This window comes from Hyla sarda, chromosome 8, assembly GCF_029499605.1.
Source record: "Hyla sarda isolate aHylSar1 chromosome 8, aHylSar1.hap1, whole genome shotgun sequence".
NCBI classification, from domain to species: Eukaryota; Metazoa; Chordata; class Amphibia; order Anura; family Hylidae; genus Hyla; species Hyla sarda.
Window position 1 is genome coordinate 206314209 of NC_079196.1, and position 17537 is coordinate 206331745.

At 43.2% G+C, this 17537-nt stretch overlaps 1 protein-coding gene across 1 annotated transcript in view; it reads left to right on the top strand.

The window, feature by feature from the left end:
- Window positions 1-17537, top strand: part of TFAP4 (transcription factor AP-4) — a 49156-nt gene continuing 31619 nt past the window's right edge. Inside the window, exons 1-2 of the mRNA XM_056535001.1 lie at window positions 1-123; window positions 232-336. Of these exons, the coding sequence (XP_056390976.1) occupies window positions 299-336 (38 nt within the window). The 5' untranslated portion in view covers window positions 1-123; window positions 232-298. The remainder of the gene's footprint in view (window positions 124-231; window positions 337-17537) is intronic.

A 17537-nucleotide genomic window follows, 5' to 3' on the forward strand; every position in this document is an offset into this window, starting at 1 on the left:
GTTGCTATGGGCAACTCGGCAACTTTTCCTCTGCACAGGTTTTGATAAATCTCCCCCATTGTGTTGCATTTATTGAGTGACTGAAATGCAGCCGTTGTTGTCACTTTACAGCTCCTAGAACAGGTCAGTCCTGTTCTTAACACCTTCCCCTGGCAGTTTCCAGTACGATATATAGATTTTCAGCATTAGCGTTCAGGATATCACTGATCTTCTCATTCCTCCTACTCCTAGGCCGGCAGAAGATCAGTAGATGGGAAGCTAGGCCGAGGCTTCCACCCATGTGCAGGCTTCACTCTGCATGTATGAGATTAAAGAAGAGGCCGCCAGTGCTGTGTGGTGAGTTCAGGAGCAGGGTGTGGCTGGGAGACGGCCTGGAATTAGGAGTGGGTTATTGTCGGAGTGCACACGAGGTGCGTGGGAGGACTCTGCGGTAAAATGTGAAGGAAATAAAATGTTTAGCCACTTACAGGTCCCTGGTGTTCCGTATTCTTGGGTTATTATATTTTCAATAATGAACAATTGTAAATAGGTAAGTGCCAAAAAGAAGGTGGGATTTGTTATTGCAGGTTTTTTTTTTATATTTTATTAATTATTTCTTGTATAGAAACTGATGGCAACTTTATAGAGTTATGTTTCATGTGCAGCTGTCCTTAAAGGGGTTCTCCGGTGCTTAGACATCTTATCCCCTATCCAAAGGATAGGGGATAAGATGCCTGATCGCGGGAGTCCCGCCACTGGGGACCCCCGTGATCATGCACGCGGCACCCTGTTTGTAATCAGTCCCCGGAGCGTGTTTGCTCCGGGTCTGATTAGCGGCAACCACAGGGCCGGCGGCGTGTGACGTCACGCTCCGCCCTTTAATGCAAGCCTATGGTAGGGGGCGTGACAGCTATCACATCCCCTCCCGTAGGCTTGCATTGAGGGGCGGAGCGTGACGTCACACGGGGCTGAGGCGTGACATCAAACGCCGCCGGCCCTGTGGTCGCCTGTAACCAGACCCGGAGCAAACACGCTCCGGGGTGCCGTGTGCAAGATCAGGGGAGGTCCCCAGCGGCGGGACTCCCGCGATCAGGCATCTAATCCCCTATTGGATAGGGGATAAGATGTCTAAGCATCGGAGAACCCCTTTAAAGGAAAACTGTCAGCTTTCTCTCCCCCCCCCCCCCCCCGCACTAACCAGCGGTATCAGGGGACGCTGATCAGTTTGATGCTTACCATGCCCGGATCCACCGCGCCATTCGGCCGTAAAATCTTCTATTTTCGGTATATGCAAATGAGGTGCTAACTGGCACCGGCCGGGCTAACTGGCATTCTGACGTCAGTGCCGCCTGCTGCAGCGCCGCCCAGCTTATCAATATTCCTCCCCTCCCTCCGCCTCTCCCTCTTTTACTCGCTCTGTAATGAAGAGAGAGAGGAGGAATATTGATGAGCTGGGTGGCACTGCAGCAGGCGTCACTGACGTCAGAGTGCCAGTTAGCCCGGTCGGAGCCAGTTAGCACCTAATTTGCATATACCGAAAATAGAAGATTACGGCTGAACGGCGTGGCGGATCCGGGCACGGTAAGGATCAAACTGATCAGCGTCCCCCGCACTACCAGCCAGTAATGCTGGTTAGTGCGGGGGAAGAAATCTGACAGTTTTCCTTTAAGACTAGGTTACATGGCAACATTAGCTGCACAACAAAAAAAAAAGTTTCATTTCTCACATGACTTATTTAGGATGCATGTCCCGTGCAGGCTAGGAGAACTCCGGGATAGCAAAACGTATTCCCTATCCTAAGGATAGGGGATCAGTGTCAGATCGCACGTGGTCCGGCCTCTGGGACCCCCTGAAATCTACTGTACCGGGCCCCTGCTCTCCTCCTTAAAGCGGTACTCCGGTGAAAAACATTTTTTATTTTTTTTAATCAACTGGTGCCAGAAAGTTAAACAGATTTGTAAATAATTTCTATTTAAAAATCTTAATCCTTCCAGTAATTATCAGCTGCTGTATGCTCCACATGAAGTTTTTTTCTTTTTTAATTTCTTTCTTTTTTTGTCTGACCACAGTGCTCTCTGCTGACACCTCTGTCCATGTCAGGAACTGTCCAGAGCAGGATAGGTTTGCTATGGGGATTTGCTCCAGCTCTGGACAGTTCCTGACATGGACAGAGGTGTCAGCAGAGAGCACTGTGGTCAGACTGAAAAGAAGTACACAACTTCCTCTGTAGTATACAGCAGCTGATAAGTACTGGAAGGATTAAGATTTTTATATAGAAGTAATACAAATCTGTTTAAATTTCTGGCACCAGTTGATTTAACAAAATTGTTTTCCACCAGAGTACCCCTTTAATCTGGCCTTTTTTGACCATCGCACAAAGAGGCAGCCGATACGCCCCCTCCATGTACTGTCTATGGGAGAGTAGAGGATAGAGTGCTGCATTCGAAATCTCTGGCTCTCCCATAGAGCTGCGTTGATGGGGCGTGTCAACCCCCATCCCCCCATCGCGATCAGACACTTATCCCTTATCCTGTAGTTTCCTCATGTACCCCTTTAACAACATAAAGTTGTCCTTAAAGGGGTACTCCGGTGAAAAACTTTTTCTTTTTTAAATCAACTGGTGCCAGAAAGTTAAACAGATTTGTAAATTACTTCTATTAAAAAATCTTAATCCTTCCTGTACTTATTAGCTGCTGAATACTACAGCGGAAATTCTTTTCTTTTTGAAACACAGAGCTGTCTGCTGACATCACGAGCACAGTGCTCTCTGCTGACATCTCTGTCCATTTTATGAACTGTCCAGAACAGCATATGTTTGCTATGGGGATTTCCTTTTACCCTGGACAGTTCCTAAAAATGGACAGAGGTGTCAGCAGAGAGCACTGTGATCGTGATTCAGCAGACAGCTCTGTGTTTCAAAAAGAAAAGAATTTCCACTGTAGTATTCAGCAGCTAATAAGTACAGGAAGGATTAAGATTTTTTAATAGAAGTAATTTACAAATCTGTTTAACTTTCTGGCACCAGTTGATTTAAAATCTTATTCCTTCAAGTACCTATCAGCTGCTGTACGCTCCAGAGAAAGTTATTTTTTTTCTTTTCTGTCTGACCACAGTGCTCTCTGCTGACACCTCTGTCCATGTCAGGAACTGTCCAGAGCAGGAGAGGTTTGCTATGGGGATTTGCTCCTACTCTGGACAGTTCCTGACATGGACAGAGGTGTCGGCAGAGAGCACTGTGGTCAAACTGGAAAGAACTATACAACTTCCTCTGGAACATACAGCAGCTGATAAGTACTGGAAGGAGTAAGATTTTGTAATCAAAGTAATTTACAAATCTGTTTAACTTTCTTAAGCCAGTTGATATGGGAAAAATATGGGTTTCTACCAGAGTACCCCTTTAAGTACTCGTCCATTTAAGAGCAACATATAGTGCCAAAAGATACAAAAGAAGAAAACAATCCAAAAAAATATCACAAATAAACAAAATTTGAGCAAGAGATTTTCCTTCCGTCCTGCCCATTTATATAGGAGCTATAAAAACTGGCAACAATAAGTAAAGACAGTTAAAGCATAACTCCAGTTATGTTATGATAAATGATAGTAGCACCGTGCCCCATAGTCATTTTTCTAAACTATCTTCATTTTGAAATCGGCAACTAAATGCACCATCGGATGCGCTGTTCTCCCCGCTGCTCAGTGTAACATGACTCTATGGCACTGGGTCTTGAGATGGAGACGGATCGCGCAGGGCTATGAGCTGCGGGGAATAAAGCGCCTCCTATAATGATCTTGATAAATGTTATAATCCTCTAAGTTCCCTGCTCCCACGATGATAAACCACCCCCGGCATTTATTTTTATTATTATTTTTTAGTTTTCTACCTTGATATTGCTCTGTATTTTCTGCTCAGTCTCAGATTCACAGACTGGGAAGGGGCGTTCCCCAGCAGGCGTGACATCATCTGAAGCCATACAGGAGAGAACTTCCTCCCTCACTCTGCTACACACAGCCCAGAGCAGTTCAGTGCGAGATGAGCTATGATTGGCTAAGGCTGCACCCCCCCTCCCTCAGCACTCCAGACTGCATTTCCTGATTTTGGACTTCTGCCAGGCCAGCAGGAGTCCAAAGTCTGCAAAGTCTGTGCAAGAGATGGGGAGAAATGTGCAATGGACAAGTAGGGAGACACCTAGTGGCAGCTTTTTTTTTAAACACAAATAAAACATAGAAAACTTCATTTTGTTTTTAAAACAAAGTACATTAGAAAGATTTTTTTATTTACCATAAGGAGTGCAATGGCAAAAAAATTGTTTTAATGACAGTGCCCATTTAAAGGAGTACTTCCCTGGAAGAATTATTATTATTTTTTTTTTAAATCAACTGGTGCCAGAAAGTTAAACAGATTTGTAAATTACTTCTATTAAAAAATCTTAATCCTTCCTGTACTTATCAGCTGCTGTATGCTCTACAGGAAGTTCTTTTCTTTTTGAATTTCCTTTCTGTCTGACCACAGTGCTCTCTGCTGACACCTCTATCCATTTTAGGAACTGTCCAGAGTAGGAGCAAATCCCTATAGCAAACCTCTCCTGCTCTGGACAGTTTTTAAAATGGACAGAGGTGTCAGCAGAGAGCACTGTGGTCAGACAGAAAGGAAATTAAAAAAGAAAAGAAATTCCTGTAGAGCATACAACAGCTGATAAGTACAGGATGGATTAATATTTTTTAATAGAAGTAATTTACAAATATGTTTAACCCTTTAACGACGCAGGACGTGTATTTACGTCGTGAGCCGGCCCCCTGCCATATGAAGCGGGGTCGCGCTGCGACCCCGCATCACATCGTGTCGGTCCCGGCGCTCATCAACGACCGGGACCCGCGGCTAATACCACACATTGCCGATCGCGGCAATGTGCGGTATTAACCCTTTAGAAGCGGCGGTCAAAGCTGACCGCCGCTGTGAAAGTGAAACTATCCCGGCTAGTCAGTCGGGCTGTTCGGGACCGCCGCGGTGTAATCGTGACGTCCCGAACAGCTTACAGGACACCGGGAGGGACCCTACCTGCCTCCTCGGTGTCCGATCGGCGAATGACTGCTCCGTGCCTGAGATCCAGGCAGGAGCAGTCAAGCGCCGATAACACTGATCACAGGCGTGTTAATACACGCCAGTGATCTGTGCAAGAGATCAGTGTGTGCAGTGTTATAGGTCCCTATGGGACCTATAACACTGCAAAAAAAAAGTTAAAAAAGTGTTAATAAAGGTCATTTAACCCCTTCCCTAATAAAAGTTTGAATCACCCCTCTTTTCCCATAAGAAAAATAAAACAGTGTAAATAAAAATAAACATATGTGGTATCGCCGCGTGCGTAAATGTCCGAACTATAAAAATATATCATTAATTAAACCGCACGGTCAATGGCGTGCGCGCAAAAAAATTCCAAAGTCCAAAAAAGCTTATTTTTGGTCACTTTTTATACCATAAAAAATTAATAAAAAGTGATCAAAAAGTCTGATCAAAACAAGAATCATACAAACTTCAGATCATGGCGCAAAAAATGAGTCCTCATACCGCCCTGTACGTGGAAAAATAAAAAAGTTATAGGGGTCAGAAGATGACATTTTTAAACGTATACATTTTCCTGCATGTAGTTATGATTTTTTCCAGAAGTGCGACAAAATCAAACCTATATAAGTAGGGTATCATTTTAACCGTATAGACCTACAGAATAAAGATAAGGTGTCATTTTTACCAAAATATGCACTGCGTAGAAACAGAAGCCCCCAAAAGTTACAAAATGGCGTTTTTTCTTCGATTTTGTCACACAATGATTTTTTTTTTTCAGTTTCGCCGTGAATTTTTGGGTAAAATGACTAATGTCACTGCAAAGTAGTATTGGTGACGCAAAAAATAAGCCATAATATGGATTTTTAGGTGGAAAATTGAAAGGGTTATGATTTTTAAAAGGTAAGGAGGAAAAAACGAAAGTGCAAAAACTGAAAAACCCTGCGTCCTTAAGGGGTTAACTTTCTGGCACCAGTTGAGTTTAAAAAAATGTTTTCCAGGGGAGTACTCCTTTAAATGGGCACTGTCATTAAACATTTTTTTGCTATTGCAATCCTTATGGTAAATAAAAAAGGGGTGGGGGGGGTGCAGCCTTAGTCAATCATAGCTCATCTCACACTGAACTGCTCTGGGCTGTGTGTAGCAGAGTGAGGGAGGAAGTTTTCCCCTGTATGGCTTCAGATGGTGTCAGATGATGCATTCGGTGCTACTTTAATTTATTATAATGTTTCCCAACCAGGGTGCCTCTAGGTGTTGCAGAACTACAACTCCCAGCATGCCATGGTGGGAGTTGTATTTCTGCAACAGCTGGAGGCACACTGGTTGGGAAACACTGATTTATCATCACCTCATTGGAGTTATGTTTTAATAAAGCTGGTGCTATGGCAAGATGAGGACCTACCACTTGTTGTAACTACAACTTCCAGCATGCCCTGATATCAGTTTTGAAGCAGCTGGAAAGAGGTTCGATTAGACTGAGGATGATATTGTAAAAAATACCAGAACTACTAACTCAAATGTCAGATATTAGCATTCTTAGTATATTTCATACCGGAATCCAGATGAACACATCGATTATGCGCCATTGTTTTGTAGTGTGAACAGGACCTTTGTGAACCTATTGTGCATCGCTATCAGCATAGACACTGCCTAGACACTGACTGACTGCAATGACAATATCTCTTATGGAACACCTGCTACCTTTGTACTGAGCAAGAAGGACATGCTCGACTAAAGAGCAAACAGTTAAAGGGGTACTCCGGTGGAAAACATGTTTTTATTTATTAATTTTTTTTTTATCAACTGGTGCCAGAAAGTTAAACAGATTTGTAAATTACTTCTATTAAAAAATCTTAATCCTTCCAGTACTTATTAGATGCTGAATACAACAGAGGAAATGGTTTTCTTTTTGGACCACAGAGCTCTCTGCTGACATCACGACCACAGTGCTCTCTGCTGACATCACGACCACAGTGCTCTCTGCTGACATCTCTGTCCATTTTAGGAACTGTCCAGGGCAGCATATGTTTTCTATGGGGATTTTCTCCAACTCTGGACAGTTCCTAAAATGGACAGAGATGTCAGCAGAGAGCACTGTGGTCATGATGTCAGCAGAGAGCTCTGTATTCCAAAAAGAAAAGAATTTCATCTGTAGTATGCAACAGCTAATAAGTACAGGAAGGAATAAGATTTTTTAATAGAAGTAATTTACAAATCTGTTTAACTTTCTGTCACCAGTTGATTAAAAAAATTTTTTTCCCATTGGAGTACCCCTTTAAAAAGTAGCTAAATGGCTCCCCTACCGGCGAAGTGAGAATTTTTTCATGCTCACAGACCGCATCATCAGCATAAAACCATTCATAAGGTTGGGGACAATGACATTGATGAATTTGTTACCTGGTGTCTGAGTCTCTTTAAAGGGGTACTTCGGTGGGAAAAAAAAAAATTTCTAAACCAACTGGTGCCAGAAAGTTATACAGATTTCTAAATTACATCTATTTAAAAATATTAATCCTTCCAGCACTTATCAGCTGCTGTATGCTCCAGAGGAAGTTGAGTTGTTCTTTTCAGTCTGACCACAGTGCTCTCTGCTGACACCTCTGTCTGTCTCAGGAACTGTTCCTGACATGGACAGAGGTGTCGGCAGAGAGCACTGTGGTCAGGCTGAAAAGAACAACTCAACTTCCTGTGGAGCATACAGCAGCTGATAACTACTGGAAGGATTAAGATTTGTAAATAGAAGTAATTTACAAATCTGCTTAACTTTCTTGCAACAGTTGATTTAAAATAAAAGTATTTTTTTCCATTGGAGTACCTACCTCCGAGGTGAGAATTTTTTCATACTCACAGATCGTATCATCAGCATAAAACCGTTCATAAGGTTGGGGACAATGACATTGATGAATTTGTTACCTGGCGTCTGAGTCAGAGGGTGGTAAGGAGCTAAGGCCAAGCTGAAAAAATGAACTGTAAGGTAGCGCTCACACTGCTTTCCTGTTTCTGTTTAACGTATATACATTCTATACAATTGAAAAGGAAGAATAAGGATATCCTAAGGCTGGGTCCACACTACGTTTTGTCCCATACGGGAGCGCATACGGCAGGGGGGAGCTAAAAGCTCGCGCTCCCGTATGTGACCGTATGCGCTCCCGTATGTCATTCATTTCAATGAGCCGACCGGAGTGAAACGTTCAGTCCAGTCGGCTCATTTTTGCGCCGTATGCGCTTTTACAACCGGACCTAAAACCGTGGTTGACCACAGTTTTAGGCCCGGTTGTAAAAGCGCATACGGCGCAAAAATGAGCCGACCGGACCGAACGTTTCACTCCGGTCGGCTCATTGAAATGAATGGCATACGGGAGCGCATACGGTGACATACGGGAGCGCGAGCTTTTAGCTCCCCCCTGCCGTATGCGCTCCCGTATGGGAGAAAACGTAGTGTGAACCCAGCCTAACACAAAATTTCTTAACCAGTGTGCCTTCGGCTGTTCGAGCATGCTGGGAGTTGTAGTTTTGCAACAGCTGGAGGCCCACTGGTTGGGAAACATTGCCTTAACAGATGCAAAAAACAGGTGCTATTGTATGCCCTAGAGCAGAATCTGTTTCCTATTGACCTAAAAAAAAATACCTTTTTTTTTTTTTTGCCATACACAATAGCGTAGTTAACTATCTTTCTGTATACAGCAGAATTATAAAACGTATTGCAGTGGAAACAGATTAAAAAAATTGTAGTGGAAACAGAGAAACAGATAAAAAAAAAACAAAAAAGAAAAAACCTTGTGCAAACCCATTCTAACAAAAAAATTAAGGGGTACTCCAGTGGTGGAAAACAATTTTTTTCATATCAACTGGCTCCAGAAAATTATACAATTTGTAAATTACTTCCATAAAAAAAACGTAATCCTTCCAGTACTTATCAGCTGCTGTATACTACAGAGGACGTTGTGTAGTTATTTCCAGTCTGACCACAGTGCTCTCTGCTGCCACCTGTGTCTGTGTCAGGAACTGTCCAGAGTAGGAGAGGTTTGCTATGGGGATTTGCTCCGGCTCTGGACAGTTGCTCATACGGACAGAGGTGGCAGCAGAGAGCACTGTGGTTAGACTGGAAAGAAGTACACAACTTTCTCTGTAGTATACAGCAGCTGGAAGGATTATGATTTTTTTAATAGAAGTAATTTACCAAAATGTTTAACTTTTTGAAGGCAGTTGATATGAAAAATTTATAGAAATCATGTCTTATAAAAAAAAGACTACTAGGGGTCCCCATACTACCCAGAATATAATCCTGTCTGGCTGCAGCATCATCTTTGTCCCAGCTGAAGTACAGGTTGGGACTCCAGTAAGTGAGGGCGGGACTAGTTCTATTCTGTGCTCACTCCTGTTCTAGAGGAAGGGGTTACAGAGAAGCCTGCAGTGATTGGATGAGGAGACCCAGCACAGCACAGCAGTCTCAGGGAGAAAGTGAATGCATGTGAGTGAGGGCGAACTAAGCGCTTGCCTCGGACATGCCCCTTTCTGTGCAGTGGATGTCAGAATGAGTGAGCAGCAGAACACAGGGGATTGTGAGACAAATACAGAGGCTAGACACATAAAAAGACATATAAAGCATCTGCATGACCTAGTTAGTAACATAGAGAAGTTTTTTTCTTTCTGTGATATGACAGGTACACTTTAAGCAGTTATATAATTATATATTAATTATAATATTTGCAATAAGCATTTTGTCATTTCTTAAATTTGAACTGTATTGTTGTTTTTTCATAAAAAAACATTAAAGCCATCAGCCATGATATTAAAACCTACTGCCTAACATTATGTAGCCAATAGAACCCCCAATCCCCTCCCAAAACAACTCTGACCCATCACCCTTCAGGCCTAAACTCCAGAAGACCTGTGAACGAGTCCTGGGGTATCTGGTATTAGCAGCAGATAGCAGGTTTTAGGAATCGGCAGGTCTATGGATCGGACAGGCTTTTCCGGCACATTCCACAGATGACCGATTGGGTTGAGATCTAGAAAATTCGGGACCAATCTGGAGCATTATCCTGGAGCATTAGGATGCTGTCATTAGGGGGTCCATAAAAAAGGTAATTTGGTCTGTATAATGTCTAGGTAGGTGGTACGTGTCATAGTAACATCCACATGATGCCAGGACGCAAGGTTTTCAGCAGAACATTGCCCATCACACGGCCCATGCCGGCTTCTCTTCTCCCCATAGTGCATCCTGGTGCCATCTCCTTCCCAGGTAAATGATACACATGCACCCAGCTGTCTACATAGTGTGTAATGTGATTCATCTTTCCATGTCGTCTTCTTTCATTGCTCTATGGTCCAGTTCTGATGCCCATGCAGCATTGACGCTCTGACCAGACTGTGACTACACAATCCTATATATACAACAAGCTGCGATGCCCTATGTGATCTGACCCCTCTCTATCACTGCCAGCAGGAACTTTTTCAGCAGCTTGCTCTGCAGCACCTCTTCTGAGTGATCAGACAAGATGGGCTACCCTTTGCTAATACACACCTCAATGCGCCCTGGGCATCCATGACCCATTTGCCAGTTGTCCTTCCTTGGAGAACTCTTGGTAGGAAATAAACACTTCATACTGGGAACACCCACAAGACTGGCCATTCTGGAAATCATATGACCCAGTCATCACAATTTGGCCCTTCGATCCTTACATTCGCCTGTGCTTCCAACATCAACTTCAAGGACTGACTGACCACTTGCTGCCTGATATAGCCCACCGCCTAAAAACAGGAGAGAAGGCTCTCCATAGGGTAATACCACCGGAGATGGGGGGAGGGGAGAGTAAAAGATAATTTTAAACTGCTCACCCTGGGTGGTTGTGTAGCCTCATACACAACAATGGAAATCGTTTGGATACCATGGTCCGTCTGCGGCCCTCCTGGTGTGGATTCCACAACGTATAGGTACAAGACAAGGCTTCAGTATAGGGTGCAGGAGTACATCGGCACTGACCGGACCCAGGACACAGCAGGTAAGAAGGTAAAATCCAATTTATTTGATGCAACGCGTTTCCCTGCGCAAGCGCAGATTCATCAGGCTTCGCCTGATGAATCTGCGCTTGCGCAGGGAAACGCGTTGCATCAAATAAATTGGATTTTACCTTCTTACCTGCTGTGTCCTGGGTCTGTTCAGCGCCGATGTACTCCTGCACCCTATACTGAAGCCTTGTCTTGTACCTATAGCCCACCACCTGACAGGCGCCATTGTCATGAGACAATACATTTTTATTTACACTACTGGTAGGTTTTCTTGTTAAGGTTTATGAGACTGTGTCCACACAGTGGGGTGGGGGGGATTTATCAAAGCTGTCTATTTCCAGCATCAATATAGACCAACCTACAGAGCGTTAGGCCGGTCTATTGTGCACCTAATTTATCAAAAGTCGCACGGCTCTTGATAAATTCTGCGCAGGGACTTTGGGATCTACGGTTTAGACTGTATTTAAAACTGCTTCAGCATGGACTGACATTTCGGCGTACTTTCGGCCAATGCGACTTTTCGCCGAAAAGTCGCTATTGATAAATTCAGCACCAATGCATTTTTCCATCTAAAATAGACTAGAATGCATCATGTTCTAAAAATCCTCTAAAGCAAAAATCCCGTAAAATTCGCACATATTTAGACTCCGTCTTTCTGTGCGACAAATTTTGACGAGAAAAAACTGTCTAAATCCTTTGATAAATCCAGTGTGTTCTTTCCATAGTTAAAGAGGTACTCCGGTGAAAACCTTTTTTCTTTTAAATCATCTGGTGGCAGAAAGTTAAACATATTTGTAAATTACTTCTATTAAAAAATCTTAATCCTTCCTGTACTTAGTAGCTGCTGAATACTACAGAGGAAATTCTTTTTTTTTTTTGGAATGCTCTCTCTCTGATGACATCATGACCACAGTTCTCTCTGCTGACATTATTATTATAATAATAACGCTTTATTTATTGTTGTCCTTAGTGGGATTTGAACCCAAGTCCCCAGCACTGCAAGGCAGCAGTGCTAACCACTGAGCCACCATGCTGCCCTTAGCATACATCTGCTATGCACTGTGTTTGTGATGTCATCAGTGTTCCAAAGAGAAAGGAATTTCCTCTTTAGCATTCAGCAGCTAATAAGTACTGAAAGGATTAAGATTTTTTAATAGAAGTAATTTACAAATATGTTTAACTTTCTGCCACCAGTTGATTTAAAAGAAAAAAGGTTTTCACCGGAGTACCCCTTTAACATTATGGTTTTGCCATGATTTTAACTTTATTGCTGCTCGGTGTGTTTCTCCAATTCAAGAGATTATTCAGGACTTACAGTCCACTGGAAGATGACTATTTGGAGATGTCAAGGCCTCCAGCCAAATCGACCATAGGAGCAGGTGACTTCTAAACCACAACAATGCCATAAACAGATGCATGGTGGCCCTGGCAGGGCTTTTTTGACTTGAGGCAGATTATAGGATATATAAAATTTAACCATTTACAATTTTGGCATATGCTATACACAATTGGGCCAAGCTCACATGGGGAAGTTTTGTATAAATACAAATGCCAGTTTCTGTATACCATACAGGACTTCTTGTTATTGCTGGCAGTCACCCTATATGACTCCAAGTGACAAGATCCCTGGTGAGGCAGCATGTGGCAGCCTGGAGGTGCTAAGAAGATTCATTGCCGGCTACTTACAGCACTCTGAGGACTGAATGATCCAAGAGCAATGACAGCGGAGGTGACGGACGTCTCTAATTCTATCATAAGTCAATAGCACAGCAGGTGCCCAAAGGTCTGTTAATGGAGACCAGAATGATGGGGCGGGAGGCTCAGGACACTTTCTCCTTGAGATCGAAGAAGCTGGCTAAGAAGTCCCAAACAGATCAACCTTTAATATTGAGGAAATAATAACCACAGCTTAAAGGGGTTTTCCAGAAGCTGTAAAATACTTAATCGAATTGACTACCTTTCTGGTTGTTTTGGTGCTTTTTTTTTTGGACTTTCAGTTATACATCAGAATTTCTGACTATCAACCCCCACCAAGTGCACAATTCCTAGTTCAGTGATCTCCAAACTGTGTGGACCTCCAGAGGACAGTGGTCTCCAAACTGTGTGGACCTCCAGAGAATAGTGGTCTCCAAACTGTGGACCTCCAGAGAACAGTTGTCTCCAATCTGTGGAACTCCAGAGAACAATGGTCTCCAAACTGTGTGGACCTCCAGAGAATAGTGGTCTCCAAACTGTGTGGACCTCCAGAGAACAGTGGTCTCCAAACTGTGTGGACCTCCAGAGAACAGTGGTCTCCAAACTGTGTGGACCTCCAGAGAACAGTGGTCTCCAAACTGTGTGGACCTCCAGAGAATAGTGGTCTCCAAACTGTGTGGACCTCCAGAGAACAGTGGTCTCCAAACTGTGTGGACCTCCAGAGAATAGTGGTCTCCAAACTGTGTGGACCTCCAGAGAACAGTGGTCTCCAAACTGTGTGGACCTCCAGAGAACAGTGGTCTCCAAACTGTGGACCTCCAGAGGACAGTGGTCTCCAAACTATGGGCCATCAGAAAACAATGGTCTCCAAGTTGTGGACCTCCAGAGGACTGTGGTCTCCAAGCTGTGGACCTCCAGAGAACAGTGGTCTCTAAACTATGGGCCATCAGAGAACAATGGTCTCCAAACTTTGGACCTCCAGAGAACAGTGGTCTCCAAACTGTGTGGACCTCCAGAGAACAGTGGTCTCCAAACTGTGGACCTCAAAAGGATAGTGATCTCCAAACTGTGAACCATCAGTGATGTCCAACGTGTGGATCTCCAGATGTTCCCAGCATGCTGGGAGATGTAGTTTTGCACAGTTTTGTAAAGAAACCAAACTGGAGTTGGTGTGTGTATATATATATATATATATATATATATATATATGGTCAGAGGTGATGACACTTACAGCTGTGCCTAAGAGCAAAGAAGGGGCCATGTGACAAGTGATTCATAAAATATATTGAAAGAAATATTGATTACAAAGTAATACAAGTCTTTTTTTAAATCACATTAGTATAAAAAGTTAGTTACAAAAAAGAACAAAAAACCCTTTAGTGGGTTCTCTACTTTGGACTACTATAGCGTAACATAAGATGGCATCATCGAATTGAGAAAAAGCTTTTATGCATGTTGGGAATTGCAAGATCGGTGAAGCTATTTGAAACCACCGGGTGTTTAAGTCATGGGAAAAGTCCACCCAAAGACATCGGAAGAGAAGTGAATGGGATTTGAGCTGTGTATAAGGCTGGGTTCACACCACGTTTTGTTAAATACGGTTCCCGTATACGGCTGGGAGGAGGGGGGGGGGGGGCTTAATCGCGGCGCCCGCACTCAGCCGTATTCGGCAACCGTATTTAATGCATGTCTATGAGCCGACTGGAGTGAACCGCAGCCTCCGGTCGGCTTCGTTTTCGGCCGTATGCGGTTTCCCGACCGTAGGCAAAAATGCGGTCGACCACGTTTTTGCCTGCGGTCGGGAAACCGCATACGGCCGAAAACGAAGCCGACCGGAGGCTGCGGTTCACTCCGGTCGGCTCATAGACATGCATTAAATACGGTTCCCGAATACGGCTGAGTGCGGGCGCCGCGATTAAGCCCCGCCCCCCCTCCTCCCAGCCGTATACGGGAACCGTATTTAACAAAACGTGGCGTGAACCCAGCCTAAGCGAGGTCCAAGAAAGTCAACCAGGATAACTAGTATGGAACTACAGGTGCCACAAGCCACAGCGCATCTTACAAAAACATTTGCGTTTTAAAGGGGTACTCCACTGCCCCAGCATTTGGAACAGTTTGTTCCGAACGCTGCGTGCAGGCTGCGAGGGTCGTGACGTCATGGCCACGCCCCTCAATGCAAGTCTATGGGAGGGGGCGTGGCGGCTGCCACGCCCCCTCCCATAGACTTGCATTGAGGGGGCGTGGTGTGACATCTCAACCCCTGCAGCACGATCCCAGCATTCGGAACAAACTGTTTCCAATGCTAGGGCAGTAGAGTACCCCTTTAAGATATACAGATTAAACCAGAGGAGCTGAAACCAGACAACAAACCGCAACGCTGAGACATTTGCACTGACTTGCACTGACTTAGTGGGAAGGTCAATCGCTACGACATTAAAATTCGGGGCTCAGAAAAATCATGTGCTCGATAAGGGCCTCACCCAAAGTCAGTGTGTTCTGTGCATTGAGTAGGCGCAGAGTCTATGGGCCCTTCTTTTTTGCCGAGGATCCTGTCACTGGCCGCTCCGATCTGGACATGTTGTTATAGGAATGGCTTATGGTAGGATGGTTCCCCCTTTTTTCCAGTCTGACCACAGTGCCCTCTGCTGCCACCTCTGTCTGTGTCAGGAACTGTCCAAAGCAGGAGAGGCTTTCTATGGGGATTTGCTTGTACTCTGGACAGTTCCTGACACGTACAGGGGTGTCAGCAGAGAACACTGTGGTCAGACAGCAAAACGCACTGGAATTTCAAAGCGGAATAGTGTAAAATCCCCATAACCAAACCTCTCCAGTTCTGGACAGTTCCTGACATGGACAGAGGTGTCAGCAGAGAGCACTGTGGTCAGACTGGAAAGAACTACTCAACTTCCTCTGTAGCATACAGCTGCTGATAAGTACTGGATGGGTTAAGATTTTTAATAGAAGTAATTTACAAATCTGTTTAAACTTTCTGGCATCAGTTGATATGAAAAAATAAATAAATTAAAAATATAATAATTGTTTTCCACTGGAGTACCCCTTTAAAGTCCTGAGACAATGCATCACTGAAACTGTGGAGTCCATATCCAAGGTCCAATGCTGGCCACGTCTGGACAACCATCTAGACATCTGCTGTGTCCCAAATGGAAATCACTTTGAAAATTTGTGGCATATAGATAAAACTTGAGTCTTTTCATGTTAAAGGGGTACTCCATTATAGAACAAATGTTTTCAAATCAACTGGTGCCAGAAAAGTTAATCAGATTTGTAAATTACTTCATTATAAAAAAAAAAAATCCTAATACTTCCAGTACTTATCAGCTGCTGTATGCTCCAGAGGAAGTTGTGTAGTTCTTTCCAGTCTGACCACGGTGCTCTCTGCTGACACCTCTGTCCGTGTCAGGAACTGTCCAGAACGCACCCCCTTTTTTTGGTCACAAAAAATTCTATATATGGCCACAATGTGTGCGAGTAATTATTATTATTCTTTTTAACTCATAGATCAGTGTTTCCCAAGCAGTGTACCTCCAGCTGTTGCAAAACTACAACTCCCAGCATGCCCGGACATTCTGGGAGTTGTAGTTTTGCAACAGCTGGAGGCACACTGCTTGGGAAACACTTAAAGGGGTATTCCAGGGGAATTTTTTTTTTTATATATATCAACTGGCTCCAGAAAGTTAAACAGATTTGTAAATTACTTCTATTAAAAAATCTTAATCCTTCCAATAATTATCAGCTGCTGAAGCTGAGTTGTTCTTTTCCGTCTGACAACAGTGCTCTCTACTGACATCTCTGCTTGTCTCGGGAGCTGCACAGAGTAGAAGAGGTTTGCTATGGGGATTTACGTCTACTCTGGACAGTTCCCGAGATACGTGTCATCAGAGAGCACTTAGAAAAGAACAACTTAACTTCAGCAGTTCATAAGTACTGAAAGGATTAAGATTTTTTAATAGAAGTAATTTACAAATCTGTAACTTTCTGGAGCCAGTTAACATATATGTTTTTTTTTTTCCCTAGATAACCCCTTTAATTAGTGTGTACTATTGTAATGTCAGATATTTACCATCATTTGTACCCTCAACTTTGTTTGCTGCATAATTTGTTTGTGCTGTATAAATATTATTAATTTTTTACAGCCTTAAAAGTGCAATAGTCTGCATAGGTTCTAAACTGATACTTTTTTTTTGTTTTTTTTTATAATTAGTTGCAATATTGTAATTGTATTGTTTTGTATTTGTACCCTCAAAATTGGAAAACGCTGTGTAGTTTACTGGCGATATGTAAATAAACATTATTATTATTAATTTCTGCGGCACTGAAAGTGCAATAGTCTGCATTCAATTCGAAATTGATATATATTTTTTTCAATAATTGGTGGTAAGATCTGCTGAGTAGTTTGTTAGCGCCATAGATACAAAATCAGAATGTTGCAGGATCTTGTAATACTACAAAATTACAAAATCCTGCAACATTCTATGCTGCATCACTGGATTAATACGGATACTCCAAATAGCTCTATATAACTAAATATTATCACTGAAAGTGCAATAGTCTGCATTGGTTCCAAATACTGTAGATAGATTAGATAGATTAGATAGATAGATAGATAGTGGGGATCAAAAGTTTGGGCACCCCAGGTAAAAATTTGTATTCATGTGCATAAAGAAGCCAAGGAAAGATGGAAAAATCTCCAAAAGGCATCAAATTACAGATTAGACATTCTTATAATATGTCAACAAAAGTTACATTTTATTTCCATCATTTACACTTTCAAAAT